At 33.6% G+C, this 20,004-nt stretch overlaps 1 protein-coding gene across 1 annotated transcript; it reads left to right on the top strand.

Annotated features, from left to right (window-relative positions):
* The first annotated feature begins 1,857 nt into the window (after positions 1–1,857).
* LOC120131775 (stigma-specific STIG1-like protein 1) lies at positions 1,858–2,268 on the top strand. Its single transcript, XM_039148692.1, has one exon. It carries the CDS (start codon positions 1,858–1,860, stop codon positions 2,266–2,268), a length of 411 nt encoding a protein of 136 aa, XP_039004623.1.
* Positions 2,269–20,004: the final 17,736 nt, after the last annotated feature.

Here is a 20,004-nt window from a genome sequence, read left to right on the forward strand (position 1 = left end):
TAACAAATTCAATTTAGAACATAACCGACTTATTTTGGTAGTTAAAAGGAATCAGTGTTATTCTTAAAGGTCACAGATTCGAGTACCAGTTACTACAACAAAGTGATTAAGAGTTCATTGTTAAATAATTTAGAATATTTAGAACATATATTACTTTGTGATTAATTAAACTCTTAAGTCCAAAAAATAGATATATAAATAATCAATACAAAAGTCAATTCATAGAATATTTATTAAATTATGATATATTTGAGTGCTCATTTAACGGGTTTTTTTTTGTCATCCAATCTTGAAGAGTTCTTTTGACATAGTTTGAACAACACGTCTCCTCTGAGGAAGCTGCAGTAATCCCCTCTATAATTGCACGTTGTTTCACTCGAAATATTCTCCTTGTAATAATTTGTTAATGATACGAATATCTTTTATTATTTTGATTAATGTGATATTTATATCTTCTAATCATGTATAATATCGTTTATATTCTATTTTTATTTTCTAAAATGTTCCTTAAAACTATGTTAAATAACAAAAACATGACAAAGAAAATTTGACCACGATGGAAAACAATAATTCTAAATTTTCCGATGAAAGGAATAAAAGAAGGGGGAAATATTTAAATAATCTAAAAAGAAAAAAAGTAAATTTTCATATACTCGTATATTTATCATGAAAAAATGTCAAGTTATTTTAAATTTTCTTACTTTTAAGTAATTTTTTTAAAGAAACATATAATACGTACCATAGTAAAGTGTCACGTATCTCTATCATATCATTATTTAACGTTGCTAGTCTTAAAAATTATTTTAAAACATTAACGTAAAATATAGAACATTTCATCAATAAGAACTACACACTCTACATTGATAAAAATACAAAATACAGATGATATTCATACCATTAATCTGTAATAGTATTATTTATGTTTACATATAAGTAGATACATCAAGAGATTAAATTGTTTATTTAAATATTTATCTAATATTTGCACGACCCATCTTACCTCAGTGTTAAAGGGATCAATTTTATTCTAAGAGGTCACGAGTTCGAGCACCAGCGATTGCAACAGGATGATTGAGCGTTCATTGTCAAATAGTTGAGAGTATTTAGAACATATATTATTTTATAATAAAAAATATTTATCTAATATTTAAATTCTTTATTAATATCCTGTGTTGTCATGTTTTGTAATCTGGTGAGCTTCCATTCTATTAGAGTTGATAAAACTTGCTCGAGCTTGCTTGTATATCTATATTAGTTTAAGTTTGTAACAATTTGAATTTGAGTTTGAAAAAAAAAAATTGAGACTGAAATAAATTTAAGGTTGAAATAATTTATGAAATAAATTTAATTAAAATTGAAAATTTTGAATCTATAAGTAAATAAAATTAGTAATTAATATAATTATATGATATTATTTGAAATGAAAATAAAAGTGAATAAATGAAAATTATTTAATATATGAATATGTATTTATAAATATTATATAAATATATAGTACGAACCAACTTATCTATTTTTGTTCTTAGAAATTAAAAGTTTAAGTACCAATGGCTACAGTAAAATAATTGAGCGTTGTGAAATTAAAACATATGAAAATATCCTAATTTAGTTGGGGGCGCCTAACTCAGTTTACTTAAACATCTTAAAAACTCAAGTCGAATTGGACCATCCCACTAACGGAAGTCTTTGCGAGAACGAAACCATGCAGAATTTTGTTTCTACTTAAAAACGAACTCCTTTTACCTTTAATATGAAATCTCAACCTCCATTTCTTCTCTATAAATACCTCTACAACACTATCCTCTCTTCAGACCCAATTATCCAGAGCATCGTATCATTTCGGACCAACTCCCAAACATGAAAGCTCTCTTAGTGTTTGCCTTGTTCATGGCCTTGGTCACCACCAATCTCTCAGCCGCCGATGAATCTTTGTTAGTTGACAATAACGATGATCGTAGCCGAGTCGGACCACCTTCTAGGAGCCGGTTTCTTGCTCGGAAACATCGGGGAGCGATGACATGTAATGAATACCCGAGAGTGTGCGGTGTGGTGGGCAGCCCGGGGCCTGATTGCTGCAAGAGAAGATGCGTGAATGTGGAGAAGGACAGGCTTAACTGCGGGAAGTGTGGTAGGAAGTGCAAGCACACGGAGATTTGCTGCAACGGGAACTGTGTGAATCCCATGTCTGACAAATGGCACTGTGGGGGTTGCAACAACGGCTGTGACAAAGGAAGTAAATGTTTGTTCGGGATGTGCAGCTATGCGTAGGCAGACATGATCTCCCTTCTTCACGATATAACTAAGTTCATCAAATATTCGAATCACTAGAAGCTGGCATACGTTTATGTCGTTATATAGTTAATTATTGTTTAGTGATTTCATGTAACTATTTGAAAATATATACTGATAAGATAAACTTATTTGTTTAATACAGTTATTATTTCTTAATCACGGATGTGCACCAAAAATCCAAGAAATGAGTATCAACGCAACGGAACTTTGAAATTTAAACACCATTTTAGCTCTACAAGCACGACAAGATGGCAAAGGTAGCAAGATTTATAGGAACCTGAAACAAGCTTATAATCTGCATATTGTAGACACCCATTTTCTTAAAAGATAGAACTAGCAAGAGTTCATCTCCTAAGAGGACTCTTCCACCACCATATCTTTTAAAGCAACAACCACACTAACAAACGTGCAACAATCGAGCAAGGAGTCTAGTTGCATTAGGATTCTATTGTTAATAGGATTCTAAAAATAGTTAGTTTTTTTCACTATAAATACATGTAATCCTCTCCATTTGTAACACACGATTTACATACAAGATACAGAGGAAAGCACGAAAAAATACAAAGGCAAAGCTATTGTAAACGATTCGAAAAGGAAATAAAAGGTAGCATCTTTTTTTTACATTGATTCGTTCATTTCTCGCATGTACATGTTATTTTTCTTGAGATTTGGTTTGAATAACCCAAAACATGTGTTGCGCCGATGACAAAAAAGGGGTGGGGTTTCGAAGTTTCGAACCTAGATCTACTCCCGAGGCATGTTCATTTTTTTAAAGTATTTAATATTCCCCCTAAGTCAATCTTAATCTTTAATTTACCTTAAAATTTATCCTTTAATTTTACTTTTATATTAATTTTGTCTCATATATATATATAATTATATTTTTTATTTATTTACTATATTCCTCTTTTTTTATTTATATTATATTATTTTCATTATATATATCTTATATCATTATATATATATATATAGATGTATTAATTTTTCTCCATTTACTATGTATATATTTTTTCTTAATATTATATTTTATACGTTTTATATATATTTTCTTAATATTATATTTTTATTTTTATTTATTTATATATATATATATATTATTTTTATTTTATTTTATTTATTTTATTATTATTTTCTTAATATCATGTATATCTTTATTTTTTATTTATTTACTTAGTATTATATATTTATTATTTTTATTTGTTTTAGTAAATACTACTTTATATGTACACATTATTTTTATTTCTTTTTAATTTCTTTTACTTTTTTTTTTAATTTTTTACTCCATTAATTTTTTCTCTTTATCTGTGTCTTTGTTTTTTTAACATTTTATTCATTTTGTTTATTTTTATTATTTTATTATTATTTTTTACATGTTTTGTTATTTTCTATTTTTTCTTGTTTTATTTATTATTCACACATTTGCATACTTGCTATCCTAATTCGATTTTACACTCCGCTATGAATCTAACGTTTTTATCTTTTAAGGGTATTCAAATCAATCAATTGTAAGTAATTTGAATCGGGTCTGTTAAATTTTAATTTAAATTTCAAATTTTCGCAACTAAGATAACCGACAAATTAATTGGTACCGAAAGGGCGGTTCAAGGGTGCTAATCCTTCCTTGACCATAACCGACTCCCGAACCCGACACATTTCTGGTAAAAACGCAGATCATGTAAGATGGTGTCCGACCCGCCTAAATTCATTTTAAAATGGTCGGTGGCGACTCCAATCCACATTTTTCAAGTCGAAGCTCAATTCCAGGGCCCAACCGAAAGACGGTTACGACAGCTTGGCGACTCTGCTGGGGACATGTAAGTGAGTCAGGCTGAAATTAATTTTTGGTTCTTTTTTTTTAGCGAAAATTACAAGTTTAAATTTTAATTTATTTATTCGATTCTAATTATTTATCTTTGATTATTTTTTTTCAAGGAAATAGTTGTATTGACATTTTTTCAATGATTTCAAATTTTTGAAAAAGTTTCCATCTCTAGCTCTATACCCAAGCTCTGAACCCTTTTAAGTGGGGGTGAAAGCGACGCCTTCGTGTGAATTTATTCACCGTGCGGGCCTAGCAAGTAGCCTTCGAGATTCATATACCTTATGTCTTCGTGTGAATTTATTCACCGCGCGGGCATAAGGTAATGTTTCCTCTCGAGTTTAACTTAGTCCACATAAGCTTGTAATAGGCTTAGGACTAAGGGTCTGGTAAGCCCAAGGGGGCATCGACAAGGAGAACTCATGTCCCTTTTTTTAGAACATAAACTGGGAGGCTATGGAGAATTAGAACCCACCCCAAAACCTCATTCCAAACCCTAGGCTGCTTTGTTTCATGCTTTACTTTCTGTTCAAAGCATGTGAACTAGACAAATATGCGGTTAGGATTTGTATGGAATTAGCATGCGGGATAGAGATCATGTTCGGGTAGGAATTAAAGCATGTGGGGTAGGACCTTTTATTTTCATTATTATTATCTTTACCTTACTAACTCTTTTCAATTTTTCTCTCTTTTATTTTACTTCCATCATCTGCATCATTCAAAAGAGGTGTTGATCCAAAAAAAAAACGTATTCCTTAACCATAAATAATTTGCATTAATGGAAAAAGGGGTTGTAATACAAGAGATGAAAAATGTAGGGGTCCGGCTATGGTCAGAAAAGACTCAGAAAGAAAATGAGGACAATTTGTAAGACAACTATGTGTCACAATCGATCAAGAAGACATGGTGCCCACAATCAAGTATATCAAAAGTCAACTTTTCAAAAATGGGTTTACAAAGGTGGCAGGGGCAAGACGAGAAAAATGTTACTGACCTCGAGAGACCATTCAAAGATAACAAGAACAAGATGGCAAGTCACTGTCGACAAATTTAAGAAACAAGCAAATGAACTCCGGATAATCTCTTTGATGGAGGATTTCAATGGAATTTCCGATTCAGCAAATGATGAAAACCAGAGATGCAATCATTCGACACTTTTTGGGAACCAGTACAAAAAACAACTCAATATTTTCACGGTTCATCCAGAGAGGTCGGAGTGGTTCAACAGGTTATTCAACCGGTGAAATACGAAGGCAAATGACTAGTCAACCTGTTTCGGGTCTAGAGGATTTAGTCCGGATGTACCTTTAAATATGTTTATTATCTCTTAAAAGATAAAACACTTTTGTCCCAATAAAGGTTATTTAGAATAACATACATGTTTTTGGATCAATGCCTCGAACATTTCATGCATTTTGCATTTTGCATCTACATTTCATTTTTAAGCATTTTCATAAACATGAAATTTCTTCATGGAGAATTCGATGAAGTGGTTTTAACCACATGACACCACATGGAAGCAAGATTGTAACATCAAAAGAAAAAACTAAGATCATAACGAATAAGCTCGATCAGTTGGTTGTACGACTAAGCCTGCCAAGATGATTTGAGAAAATAGTCCACATATCCTAAGGGCTACGATGTTGAAGATGTTTGCAGTTTCCACATAGGATGCTACTATCATTTCTTTGAGAACTATAAGGCGCTGAAGCGTGAGATCCAAAACCTGATGGGTTCAGGGGCACGGACAGCCGAAGAAGGGGCATTGCATATATCATTTACACTTAGAGGATTGTTTTGTTTGAACACGTCTTTTATCTTTCATGTTCGCTTAATCTTTTAAACGATTGAATTTATGCTACTTTCTAAGGTGGAGTAATTGAACAAATCTTAATCTTTAGTTTTTCGAATATTAAATGAATTAAGGATTCTTTTAATTCTTCAAGAATTATGGATTTTTGACACATGACAAGGTTACACCTTTCTTATCCTGACTTAAACCTCAAAATAAAATACCTTGATTCTTTACCCAAAATAACTCATTGTCATTACCAAAAAGACCAAATTTTGACATTATATCCCTTTGAAATTTTTTAACAATGCCTTTATCTTTTTGATACACCCATACATTTCTTTGAGTCAATAAAGTCACATCATTGTCTTTTTAGACTCAAAATTGACATTTTTATACCATTAAAACCCAAGGCATTGAGTTGTTCATTTGAACATAAGCATTCTTCTAAGACACAACTTGGGGCATCTCGCAGGGAGCCTGAACATTGAGACATGTTGGGGGCAAGAAGCAGAAAGAAGAATTCACTCGAAATAATTATAACATGCATTAATTACACTGTTTTCATGTGAATAAAATTAATCCTGAAAATTTATCCCCCTGGGGATACCTCTTCTGTGAGGACTTCATGTATGAAATGATGAACAACTTTCTTTCTTCATCCCTTCACAAAAGGAGAAAATATATATCCCTTGTGTCCCCTTTTGAGCCTATAGTATTTTTTTTCTGATTCAACCCTAACCAAGGATCACCCTCCACATTGGGGGCAAGGTGGAGGAAATCTGCTCGCATGAGTGAAGACATTGATTCAGATGAGATACCGAAAGGTGAACCAAATGCCAAGTGCGAATATTCAATCAGAACAAAAAGAGAAAAAAGAGAAAAAAAGTAAAGAAAAAATAAAAAGAGAAAAAACAAAGGAAAATTGAAGAAAAAAGAAGACAATATGCATATGCAAAGATTCTCTCGATTCAAATGACGCATCAAGATTCAAACTATGAGATTGATCAAATCACTGAACCACTTCACTCGAAGATCATAGAGCATCAAATAAGATTGATCAAGCACAATCATTTCTGAATCACTGAATCACTCCACTCGAAGATCATAGAGCATCAAGAGAGAGACACATACGAGCAGATTCAAATTGAGCAAGATATGATTGAAGATATCAGAATGATTTGATCATTGGTTCAATCACCCTTAAACACTTGTTTGGGCCTTTTATCCCTTTCTTTCATGACCATGAACCATGACCTACGTTACGTGCCTTAAAACTCCATTCTAATCATACATGAAGTTCTGAACAGAAGAGACTATCTTCAGATTTCATCCCGCCCATCAGGATTAATCTTTATTTACAAAAAATAGTATAATTAATGCATGATAGAGAAAAATAACAAATGGGGGTTCAAGACGTAAATTACGAATGACGTCTTGAAACCAAATGAGGATTCGAGTTGAAAACCTGAAAAGGCAACTCGAATACGAAAATTGGGCAGTTGAGGCGAACACACAAATTCCTTGATAAGACATCGCACAATCCGAGCATGACCATGAAAGTTGGGAGTCGGAGAACACTTCCAATAGAGGAGCATACAAGGTACCCCATCAAACCTTTGAGCATCAAATAAACAAAAAATGTCAAACCTAAACACAATAACCTGAGACTTTTTATCATTTCCTTACTTAACCATTTCCCAAAAATAGCTTTGATCTTGGCACGTGTCAAATAGCTATAATTTATTGAAGGATTAACATTGTAATTAATTCTTTAATATCCAATGAAATCTAGTTTTATGATTCGTCTCAATTGTAAAACTGTGAAAGGGGCAATATTTTCAAAACTTCTAATTAAACATTTTTCGAAACTCTTTTAATTGATATTTTCATAACTTTGAAAATAAAAGAGAAACATTTTTTTCAAACAAGACAATCTCTCTAGAGTGGATCTTGGTAAATGACATGTGGCTCTCAGACAGTAATCTAATGCTTAGAATTAATGTTGAAGCAAGAAATGAGGAACAATAGGGGCACTTTTAATGTTGGGGCATTTTTGGAGATTCAACATTGAATATTAGGGCATCTTCGGGATTCAAAATCTTGATGCGAACGATCAGATCTTCCGAAGGATTTTCCTCCACATGTAGGAACCAGAAAGCAAAAAATGAGATTCTGTCCAAGGAATAAAACAAGAACTCATTCATTATGCATACATTTTAGAGCATCATATTTATCATTTTTTCACATACATAAGTTTTGCAGCTTTAGAGTCAAGTTTCAACTTCAAGGCGAAAGATACTTGATTCAAAAGAGTTTGTAAAAATCGATGGTGGTTGCTTAACTCAGCAGCAAGAAGTCACACTTCAACCAACTTGACAGATTGAAAGATCGACATTCATCTTCTTATTCAACATTTCCAATATAAATTTTGCCTCGCTTGAGACAGTCTCATTTAATGCAGATGATTATCTCACTTGAGATTGATTTTCTTAAAACAGACTTTGTCTCACTTGAGACTATTTCACTCGAAAGAAGGCATTTTATTTCACTCAAGACTATTTTTAAAAAAGAAGATTTTATCTCGCTTGAGATAGTTTCCCTTGAAACAAAATATTGTCTCCCTTGAGACAGTTTCTCTTGAAACATAAACATTGAAAGCATTTCCCTTAAAAAGAATTTTGTCACTCTTGAGATAGTTTCCCTTGAAACGAAATTTTGTCTCCCTTGAGATAGTTTCTCTTGAAACATAAACATTGAAAACATTTCCCTTGAAATAAATTTCGTCTCTCTTGAGACAGTTTCCCTTAAAACAAATTTTGTCTCTCTTGAGACAGTTTCCCTTGAAACAAATTATTTGAATATGTTTTATTTGAAACAAATTTCGTCTCCCTTGAGACAGTTTCTTTTGGAACTAAGTTTTGTCTCTCTTGAGACAGTTTCTCTTGAAACAAATTTCGTATCTCTTGACACAGTTTCTCTTGAAACAAAATCTTTGAATTTATTTCCCCTAAAACAAATTTTGTCTCCCTTGAGACAGTTTCTCTTGAAACAAAAAAATCTTCAAATTTATTTCCCTTTAAACAAAATTTTATTTCCCTTGAGACCGTTTTCATGAAACAACATATATCTTTGAGATCGTTTCCTTTGAAACGAATTTTATCTCTTTCGAGACAACTTCTCTTGAAGCACCATCTGAACCGTTACACTAAGCTCAGACACATACTTGAGATGGTCGAGAAGCATTTCTCAAATCAAAAATAGAATGTGCACATCAGATTTGAACATTTGAAGAATTCAAGATCAGGGATCAGAACTTGAAGATTCAAGAATCAAGATTCCAGACAGGCAACCGGAGATCGAGATTTCTCTCCAGAGCCCTAAGATAACATATGTTGCATATGCATTTTAGGCACACCTAAGAGCATTGTATCCATAACATCACATATATACATAACTTTTTCAGGTTTTAGCCAATTTCAACTTCACGGCAAAGGATATTGAGCTCAAAGCGACACAATTTGCTCGAGAGTAGATTTCAACTTCACGACGAAGGATATCTAACTCGAAGCCAAACTTTAGAATAAAGGGGTCATCCACGGTTTCAACTTCACGGCGAAGGGAATCGTGTCCACTCGCAACATACAATACTTTGATTTCAGCTTCACGACGAAGGATATTCAAGTCAAGGCTCAACTTCAAGACGAATGGGTCATCCGCGATTTCAACTCCACGACGGAGGATATCGTACCCACACATCCACAATTTTAATTCCACGATGAAAGATATCATGCCACTCGAGATAACACAAGTTCAACTTAACAATGAAGGGACGGCTGGTTGTCAACAAACAATTTCCCAGTTTCATAACCAATTTCAACTTCACAACGAAGGGACGACTGGTTGTTAACAAACAACTTCCCAATTTCAGAGCCAATTTCAACTTCACAGCGAAGGATATTGGACTTAAGACAACACAAGCTCAACTTCACAGGGAAGGGGCGGCTGACTGTCAACAAACAACTTCCCAATTTCAGGGTCAATTTCAACTTCCCAACGAAGGATATTGGACCCAAGACAACACAAGTTCAACTTCACGACGAATGGGAGACTGATTGTCAACAAAATTTCATTCAGAGTCAATTTCAACTTCACAATGAAGGATATTAGACTCGAGACAGCACAAGCTCAACTTCACAGTGAAGGGGCGGCTGACTGTCAACAAACAATTTCCAGAGCCAATTTCAACTTCACGACGGAGGATATTGGACTTGGATTTCAACTTCAAGATGAAGGATATCCAATTACCAGGCTCAACTTCATGACGAAGGTGCCACTCACAGTTTCAACTTCACGACGAAGGGAATCGTGCACACAAGCAACATCCATCTCTAGATTGGATTTCAACTTTATGACGAAGGATATCCAACTCAAAGAAGGGTTATTTATCAATAAAGACCTTCGAGTTTGACTACGCTCAGCTCCAAGACACATAATTTGTAGAATATCTCAAGGTAAGAAGGGTTATCTATCATCAAAGACCTTCGAGTTCGATTACATTCAACTCAGAGATAAATCAAATTTACAGCATAGCTCAAGGCAAGAAGGGTTATATGTCAACGAAAATTATCGAGTTCGATTACATTCAACTCAGAGGTAAATCAAATTTACAGCATAGCTCAAGGCAAGAAGGGTTATATGTCAACGAAAATTATCGAGTTCGATTCCATTCATCTCAATCACACTATTGTCCGACTGCAATCGAGGTTTTCAAGACGAGAAGAAGATATGGGTTAGTCGTGCCTTAGTAGCAAGAAGCCTTTTTTCCGGCAGCATAGCTTAAGTCGAGAAAAGCTATATGTCAATGAAGACTTTTCGAGTTCGGTTTCATTCAGCTCGAGAGCATATCAACCACATTGTGGAGTCAAGAGATTACTTTCCAGTCGAATTTTTAGCCAATGTCTTTAAACCGAGAAGAAGACCAAAGTGGACTACAACGAGAAGCCACATTCTGATTCAAATCATTTCAAGATGGACTCGACTTCGCGACGGAAGAGCCATCCGCAACTTAATTCGACATAGAGTTATTCTTCAACTCCACTGAACGAAAATTTGTGTCTTTTTATCTTTGTCCTATTTTTCGTTCCACGAAAAAGGAAAAAGAGGGGCAACTGTAGACACCCATTTTCTTAAAAGATAGAACTAGCAAGAGTTCATCTCCTAAGAGGACTCTTCCACCACCATATCTTTTAAAGCAACAACCACACTAACAAACGTGCAACAATCGAGCAAGGAGTCTAGTTGCATTAGGATTCTATTGTTAATAGGATTCTAAAAATAGTTAGTTTTTTTCACTATAAATACATGTAATCCTCCTCATTTGTAACACACGATTTACATACAAGATACAGAGGAAAGCACGAAAAAATACAAAGGCAAACCTATTGTAAACGATTCGAAAAGGAAATAAAAGGTAGCATCTTTTTTTACATTGATTCGTTCATTTCTCGCATGTACATGTTATTTTTCTTGAGATTTGGTTTGAATAACCCAAAGCGTGGATTGCGCTGATGACAAAAAAGGGGTGGGGTTTCGAAGTTTCGAACCTAGATCTACTCCCGAGGCATGTTCATTTTTTTAAAGTATTTAATAGTCCCCCTAAGTATTTAATAACCGAAAGACATGAACTTCCTCAGGCTTTTCTTTATGTTGGCTATACTCTCTCCGACAGCACAAGTGAAACTTCTCATCTTTCTCCGGCGGATCGCCAAATGCCAACACCGTTTCGAGGAGCAGGTCGACTTCTCACCCAGAAACCTCGTCCCACCTTCACATGCGACCGAAACCCTGAAATTTGCGGCACGAGGGGCAGCCAAGGCCCGTTTTGCTGCAATAAAAAATGCGTAGACGTCAAGGTGGACAAATTCAACTGTGGGAGATGTGGGAAGAAGTGTAACTATTCCAAGATTTGCTGTCAAGGGAAGTGTGTGAGCCCATTGTCCAACCAGAAGCACTGTGGAGGATGCAACAACAACTGCGGTAAAGGAAACTCGTGTGTATATGGGATGTGCAGTTATGCATAAAAATTTGGTTCCTAGTATTGTGTGTATCACTAATAAGTAATAAATAAAAGCTCAGAAGGAAAAGGTAACGAATAAAGGGCGAAGCAGTTCTCGCATATGTTTAAGTATATTATTGGTTTTAATTTCCTCAAATATACTGAGCCGTCTCGAACATTTTCAAGTCCTAAGTGAAAATTCAAAAATAGGTCCTTATAGGACAAAAGTATATTTGAGGAAATTGTTAGATGGAGCTTGATTTTGAATAATAAATTAAAAAATAAAGAATAGCGTAGTATGTTATTGTTAGATTCAGATTGGAGAATACTAAAGTTAAAGAATATTTGGTAAATTAAAAAATAAGATTTGTAAAAAAAGATAAATATGATTAGATATAATTCAAAATTAAATGAACTAACGAGAGAGATGGAGAAAGGGATGAGAAATAAAGAATTTCTTAAATTGAAAAAAAAATAGAGGCCTTAATTATAAAGGTAGAAATTGAGATCGAAAAAAACTTAGGGGCATCAATTATAAAGGTATAATTGAGATTGAAAAAACTTAGGGGCCTCAATTATAAAGGTAGAAAGTGAGACTGAAAACACTTAAGGGCCTTAATTATAAAGTTAAAAAAGTGAGATTAAAAAATTAGGGGATTCAATTATAAGGGTAGAGATTGAGATTGAAAAAACTTAGGGGCCTCAATTGTAAAGGTAGAAAATGAGATTGGAAAAACTTAAGGGCCTCAATTATAAAGTTAAAAAGTGGGGTTAAAAATTAGGGGACTCAATTATAAAGGTAAAAATATGTATTGAAAAATTAGAGACTTCAATTATAAAGATAAAAAGTGAGATTGAATAAAATTAGAACATCAATTATGAAGGTAAAAAATAATAAAATTAGGAGCCAAATTATAAAGATGAAAAAATAGGGCCCTAAGCAATTGCTCAGGGAGCTCCCCGTAATAGTCGGCTCTAAAAATTTGTTTGGAAAAATGAGTGAATTTATTGATGTATTGAACTTTGAATATTAAAATATAATTATATCCTTTTTAATATTTTAAATTAAAATAATATCTATATAAATTTGAATATTAAAAGATATATATATATCTTTTTTGAATATTTTAAATTAAAAAATATTTATTATCCCTTTAAATTTAAATATTAAAAAGTATTTATTTTAAGTAAATCTATCTGGAGAATTCCCTATAAATATATATTGTGCTAACGTGCTAGATTAAACGCATCTTATAATTCAAGAACTTTAAAAATATTGAAAATTTCTTTTTTTTCCTCTTTCTCTAATTTTTGGTGATAAACAAAGACAAAAGATAATTCGTGATCTCTACAGTTATGTTAATGTACATTGATCATTAATCGAGTCGATCATCTATTCGAGTTTTATAGGGTCATGACAATATTAATACAGTAAAACCTCTATAAATTAATAATATTAGGAACACATAATTTTATTAATTTAAAAAATTATTAATTAATTGATAAAATAATAATTTATTAATTTAAAGATATTTTTTCTGATTCAACTTACATTTTTTGTCATGAATAAAACATATACATTATATTAACTAATTGAATGATATTTATATGAAATGTGACGAGGATTAATGCCTTGGGTATCACAATAAAATGGATGGCAATCACCTATTGGATTATCCGAGTGAAAATAATACATGTTCAGAGATCTCAAGTTTAGAAGAAATTGTAACTAGTGTAATTGAAAATCCTATTACAATGCCTTTGCAACCAAATAAGCATAAGGAAGCACTCATAGCAACAACTCTTCACAATTTTTTGTTATAATATGATAACGTAACACTGAAACTTTTGGATGCTGTAAGAAAAGTTAGAGATGAAATACTCTTAGATTTAAATTTTAAGAATAAGCAAATAACAATAGAATCATATTTTACTAAGTTGTCCTAATTATATTTATAACTTTATAGAATTATTAATTTATAATATTGAATGGACCATAAATTTATATAAGGGTGTTCCAAAAAATCATTCTTTTATTAATTTATCAAAATTATTAATTTAGACCTTGAGTCCCAAATGAAAACCAAAAAAATTATTAATTTATCGAATATTAATTTACACAAATTATTTGTAGTATTATAATAAACCAATCGGATTTCAGTTTGATTGTATTGGTCTCTACTTGGAACATTTGATGCAGTTCCGTACATTTAGGCAAGTGTCCACCTATAAGGATACAAACAAATTGGTAGCTTTGATGTAGGAATTTAATATTTAAAATCAATTTTTTTGTCGCAACCATTTTTATTATAAATATAATCATTAAATTAAATTATTAAACTTAGCTAATAATTTTAAATTTTAAATTTATATATAAATATTTTTTATACTTGTATACTCAAGCTATATTTTTATATATATTTAATACTGTTAAAAGGTAATTTTATATAAAAGGTGTTCCAACTCCTTTATTTTTCATAATCATAGTTTACGAAACTAAAGCCTATATATATACATCCAATAACAGTTATCAGCCTAACTAACAAACTAACAGATTAACAACAGCCTATCTAACTAAATAACTGAAAACTCACTCCCCCTCAAGTTGGTGGTTAAAGATGTTAATTAACCCCAACTTGGAAATCAAATATTCATGTTGTTGAACTCTTAAAGCTTTTGTTAGAATGTCTGCCTGCTGATCTATTGTCTTCACATACTATGTTTCAATTATTCCTTCTTGATTTTTTTTCTCGAACAAAATGGCAATCAATTTCAATGTGTTTTGTTCTTTCATGGAAAACTGGATTTGCTGCTATTTGAAGAGCTGCCTTGTTATCACACATCAACTTTGCTGGTCCTATGTTTTTAAACCCAAGTTCGCTCAGCAGACCTGTTAACCACACTATTTCTACAGCAGTCATTGCCATACTATGGTATTCTGCCTCAGCAGATGACCTTGCAATTGTATTTTGTTTCTTGGACTTCCAAGACAGCAAAGAGTCCCCCAGTTTCACACAGAAACCTGTTATTAACCTCCTAGTCATCGGGCAGGTTGCCCAATCTGAGTCACAAAAAGCCTGAAGTTAGCACTGACTTTCTGTACTCAACAACACTTCTTGACATGGACTGCTTTTGATATACCTGACCACCCTCAAAGCTACTCCAAGTGTAATTTCCTTGGTTGCTGCATGAATTGACTCAACAGTTGTACTGAATAAGCAATATCAGGTCTTGTGTTGGTGAGGTAAATTAACTTCCCAATCAACCTTTAATAGCTTGTCTTGTCCTTTAACAACCCATCTTCTTAAGTCAATCTTTTATTTTGTTCCAAGGGAGTTACAACAGGCCTTGCACCCCCTAGTCTAGTTTCTTCAATTAATTTCAATGCATATTTCCTTTGGCTTATAACCATTCCCTTTTCTGATCTTAATATTTCTAAGCCAAGGAAATATCTTAGTTCACCAAGATCTTTCATCTTGAAGTTTCTATTCAGAATTCCTTTGAGTTCTTCAATCAACCCACTGTCATTTTCAGTTATCAAAAGATCATCCACATATATGAGCATTATGACTATTTTGCTTCCTTGTGACTTAGTGAAAAATGAGTAATCAAACTTGTTTTGAGAATAACCTACCATTAGAAGAGCCTCTGTCAGCTTCATGTTCTACTGTCTTGAAGCCTGCTTTAGTCCATACAAGTATTTTTGTAGTCTCCACACGTATTTTTGTAGTCTCCACACCCTGGTCTCGCCCTGACTGCAAAAACCCTCAGGCAGAGACATGTATACCTCCTCAACTAGATCACCTTGGAGGAATGCATTGTATACATCCATCTGAAAAAGAGGCCATTGATGAATAGAGACAAGAGCCAGGACTATTCTGACAGTGACCAGTTTTGCCACAGGAGAGAATGTCTCAACATAATCAACCCCTTCTCTTTGAGTGTATCCTTTAGAAACAAGACGAGCTTTAAACCTCTCCACTTCTCCATTCGAATTATATTTGATGCGATACACCCACTTACTTCCAATGAGAGTCTTATTAAAAGCCAGGGGAACCAATGACCAAGTATTATTGGATTCCAAAGCTAAAATCTCCTCATTCATGGATCTAATCCATACAGGATTTTGAATGGCTTCATTATAAGTCTTAGGTTCAACTAAATGAGATATAGAAGAAAGGTAAAGTTGAGTTTTCATAGGAATATGAGAATAATAAAGAAAATTAGAAATTGAATAAGTACCTGGAAGAGATGAAGATTGGTAGGACTGCACATAATCATGTAACCAAGCAGACTATTTTTTAACTCTAGTAGACTGTCTAGGGGGGATAGAAATGATACCGGATGAAGAGTCATCAAAAACAATAGGCTGAGGTTCAGGTTGAGGTAAAAAGAGTTATTTGTTGAAGCTTGAGGAGATGCAGATTGGTTTGAAGACCCAGAAGGTATAGGAGAATTGGGTTGGGTGGTGTGAAAGGGCATGACTAGAAAATCAGAATCAGAAATCTCTTGAATAGGAAAAATATGGAAGAAGAAGAAATTGGAAGTTTAAAGGGGAAAATGTCCTAATGGAACTTTACATCTCTATTGAAAAAGAATGTTCGTTTTTCAAGATTAAACAGGAGGTAATCTTTTTGAGTGGCAGGATAACCCATGAAGATGGAAGGTATTGCTTTTGGGGAAAACTTATCCTTGTAGTTTGGTTGAGTGGCATAACATAAACAACCAAAAATTCTCATATGAGACAAATTGGGAGGTTTACCATGAAGGAGTTCAAAAGGGATTTTTCCAGCTAAAAAAGAAGAAGGTAACATGTTAATGATATAACAGGCCGTGTTGACATACTCTCCCCAAAACTTAATAGGGACTTGGGAATAAAATTTGAGGGCTCTAGCTACCTCTAACAAGTGCTTGTGTTTTCTTTCAGCAATACCATTTTGCTGAGGAGTATGAACACAGGAACTTTGATGAACAATACACAAGGAAGAAAAGAAAGAAGAACACTCATTAGTAAAGAACTCAGAACCATTGTCACTTATAATGAACTTAATTGTGACTGAAAAATGATTTTTTACATAGGCAAATAATTGTTTTAAAGAGAGGATTGCATCACTCTTAAGCCTCAACAAGAAAAGCCAAGACATACTTGTGTGGTCATCAACAATGGTGAGAAAAGACCTATAACCACTATGAGTGGAAATCATATAGGGTCCCCATAGGTCAATATGTATTAAATCAAAAGGTTTAGATGCTCTAAAAATACTTTGAGGAAAGGGTAACCTAGACTATTTAGCAAGAGGACAAATGAAGCATTTATGGACACTGCCAGCATGAAACTTATAAGACTGTAAATATGAAATTTTATGTAAACTAGAGAAAGAGGAATGCCCTAAATAAGCATGCCAAAGCTTTGTATTATTGATAGTTGAAAGGCTCATACAATTTGAATAACCCAAGGCAGGAGTACAAGAAAAAGAATTACAGTGAGGAATATAAAAAATACCAGAACCAAAAGTTGAAGAATAAAAAAAATACATATCGCGAGACTCTCTAATAATCCTCTTCATCTTTCCAGTGGAGAGATCCTGTAAAATGCAAAATTCAGGGTAAAAGGAAACACTACAATGAAGCTCTTTGGTTAGTTTGGAAATAAAGAGGAGGTTATGTGCAAATTTTAGAACAAACATGACATTTGTAAGGGAATTATTCTGGTTAAGGAAAAAAGAACATGAATGTGTTATGGGAGTTGTTTGGCCATTAGGTAAGTGTACAAATCTAGAGTCTGATGTGCATGGAACATGAGATATTAATCTTTGAAAATCTAATAACATATGGTCAGTAGCACCTGAATCTAATATCCAATTGAAATAAACACTAGTGTTTGCAGAGTCAATACCTACAATATTTGTTGCAGTATTTGTTGTTGGATCCACAGAAGGTGTCTTGTTCAAGAGGTAAAGTATCTGATCATACTGAGCTCGTGTGAACATAGGAACATTGGAGGCAACATCTAGTTGTAACTCAGGACTCGACTGATTGTGAGAACCGATAGTAGATCGAGTAGAGGCCAAGGCCACCTGATCGCCTTTCTTCTTGGAGAACTTAAAATCAGCAAGGAATCCAATTAATCGGTAGCAATTCTCACGTTTATGCCCTCAAACCTTACAGTAGTCACACACACCAGAGAATTTCTTTCTGTCAGTGTTCACAGCAGAGTTAGAGTACATAGCTGAGACCTTAGAAATTGGAGAAAGAGAAGAAGAGTGAATCATTTGCGATTCCTCCTGAACCAGCATCAAATACACCATATTCACCGACGGCAATTGTTACATAAGTAAAATCTGACTCTGCATAGTAGTGTACGTCTCATTGAGACCCATGAGAAATTGAAATAATTTCTGCTGTGTGTAATGAACAGTTGTGCGTTGTTAAAGGGCACAACCGCAAGGGGAAATCGGGGCCAAGGCTTTATACTCGTCCCAGAGTAATTTAAATCAAGTGAAATATGGTGAGATTGAAGAATCACCTTGAGTTAGGAGTGCAATTTCACGGTGAATGAAGAATGATCTGGAACCATCAACCTTAGCAAATATTTCCTTCAAATCTTACCAAACCGAAGCGGCACTAGACGCGAAGATGATCCCAGTGGAGAGCTCATTGCTTACTGTATTGAGGATCCATGATAAGACGGGAGCATTACATCTCTCCATTGTGGATGTAAGGATTCGTCGAAATCTTCTTTTCGGCAATCATTGGTGACAAAGCCTAATTTGTTCTTCACAAGCAAGGCAATCTTCATCGACTGACTCCATACACCATAGTTCTCGATACCGAGAAGCTGATGCGAAACAAGAAGATAGCTCGGTGCATCGGAGACATACAAGAACAGTGGGTGATTGAAATCAATTGTTGAAGTTTCCATGGTCGTGAAGGATGAGAAAGGGGAAGAAAAATCCCTAAATCAATTTTGACCAAAGAAACAAAGTTACGGGAACTGACTCATGATATCATGTTAAAAGGTAATTTTACAGAAAAGGTGCTCCAACTCCTTTATTTTTCATAATCATAGTTTACAAAACTAAAGCCTATATATATACATCCAATAGCAGTTATCGGCCTAACTAACAAACTAACAGATTAACAACAACCTAACTAACTAAATAACTTAAAACTAAAAAAATACATATCTATCTTTCTTATAAATTAGTTAATTTCGTTGGCATCAAGTGTTAATTAATGTTATATATCTCGATTAAATAAAGAAAAGATTAAAAAATAAAAATTCTAAAAACAATAAAAAAAAATTATAAAGGTGTGCGTGCCTTTCAATAACTTTAATTTTTTGACCACATAACTTAATAATTTTTTTGAAGTGAAATAGCTTGAATTGTAATTATAAAAATAGAGGAAGCGGGGAAAGGTAGTGGAGACACGGATAGAGTGTGTTAGTCTGGATCTTCTAATGTGAATATAACCCACTTGATTTTTGCGCAAATGCAGTCTATGTAGCGGACGAGTGTGATAATTTCTGGAAGCTAGTATGGTCAAACTTAAGAGCACCGAAAGTCGAGTTCCTTGAGGAATTGGTTAAGCGGGGAATCACAACCATGGAGTTGTTGGTTTTTTGGCAAAGTCCCACATTGGTTGTGTATAAGGAGGAGGGGAAATTCTTTTGTTATAAATAGAGCCATCATCCTCCTTAGTTAAGCATCCCACAAATATAAGCCTTCTTCTATATTAAAGGCTATTTATATTCTTTCTTTCTCTTTGTAATATTTCCTCTACTAGTGAAATATTATTTTAGTAGTGTTCGAGGAGATAGGCATAATTTTGGCCTAACCTCGTTAAATTTTAGTGTTATATTTATGTCTATTTAATAGCTATTGTCGGGTATAGTTGTTGTTAATTATTGTCCTATTAAAATTACTTGTCTTGGTAGTTCTATCTAAGGAAAGTGGGTTTTAAGAGGGACCATTGTGACCCCTCCTCTTTCCTGGGAATCTACCTTGGTGTGATTTTTAGTACAATCATTTTCACACTAGC

This window comes from Hibiscus syriacus, unplaced genomic scaffold (genome assembly GCF_006381635.1).
Source record: "Hibiscus syriacus cultivar Baekdansim isolate YM2019G1 unplaced genomic scaffold, ASM638163v2 tig00110556_pilon, whole genome shotgun sequence".
NCBI classification, from domain to species: domain Eukaryota; kingdom Viridiplantae; phylum Streptophyta; class Magnoliopsida; order Malvales; family Malvaceae; genus Hibiscus; species Hibiscus syriacus.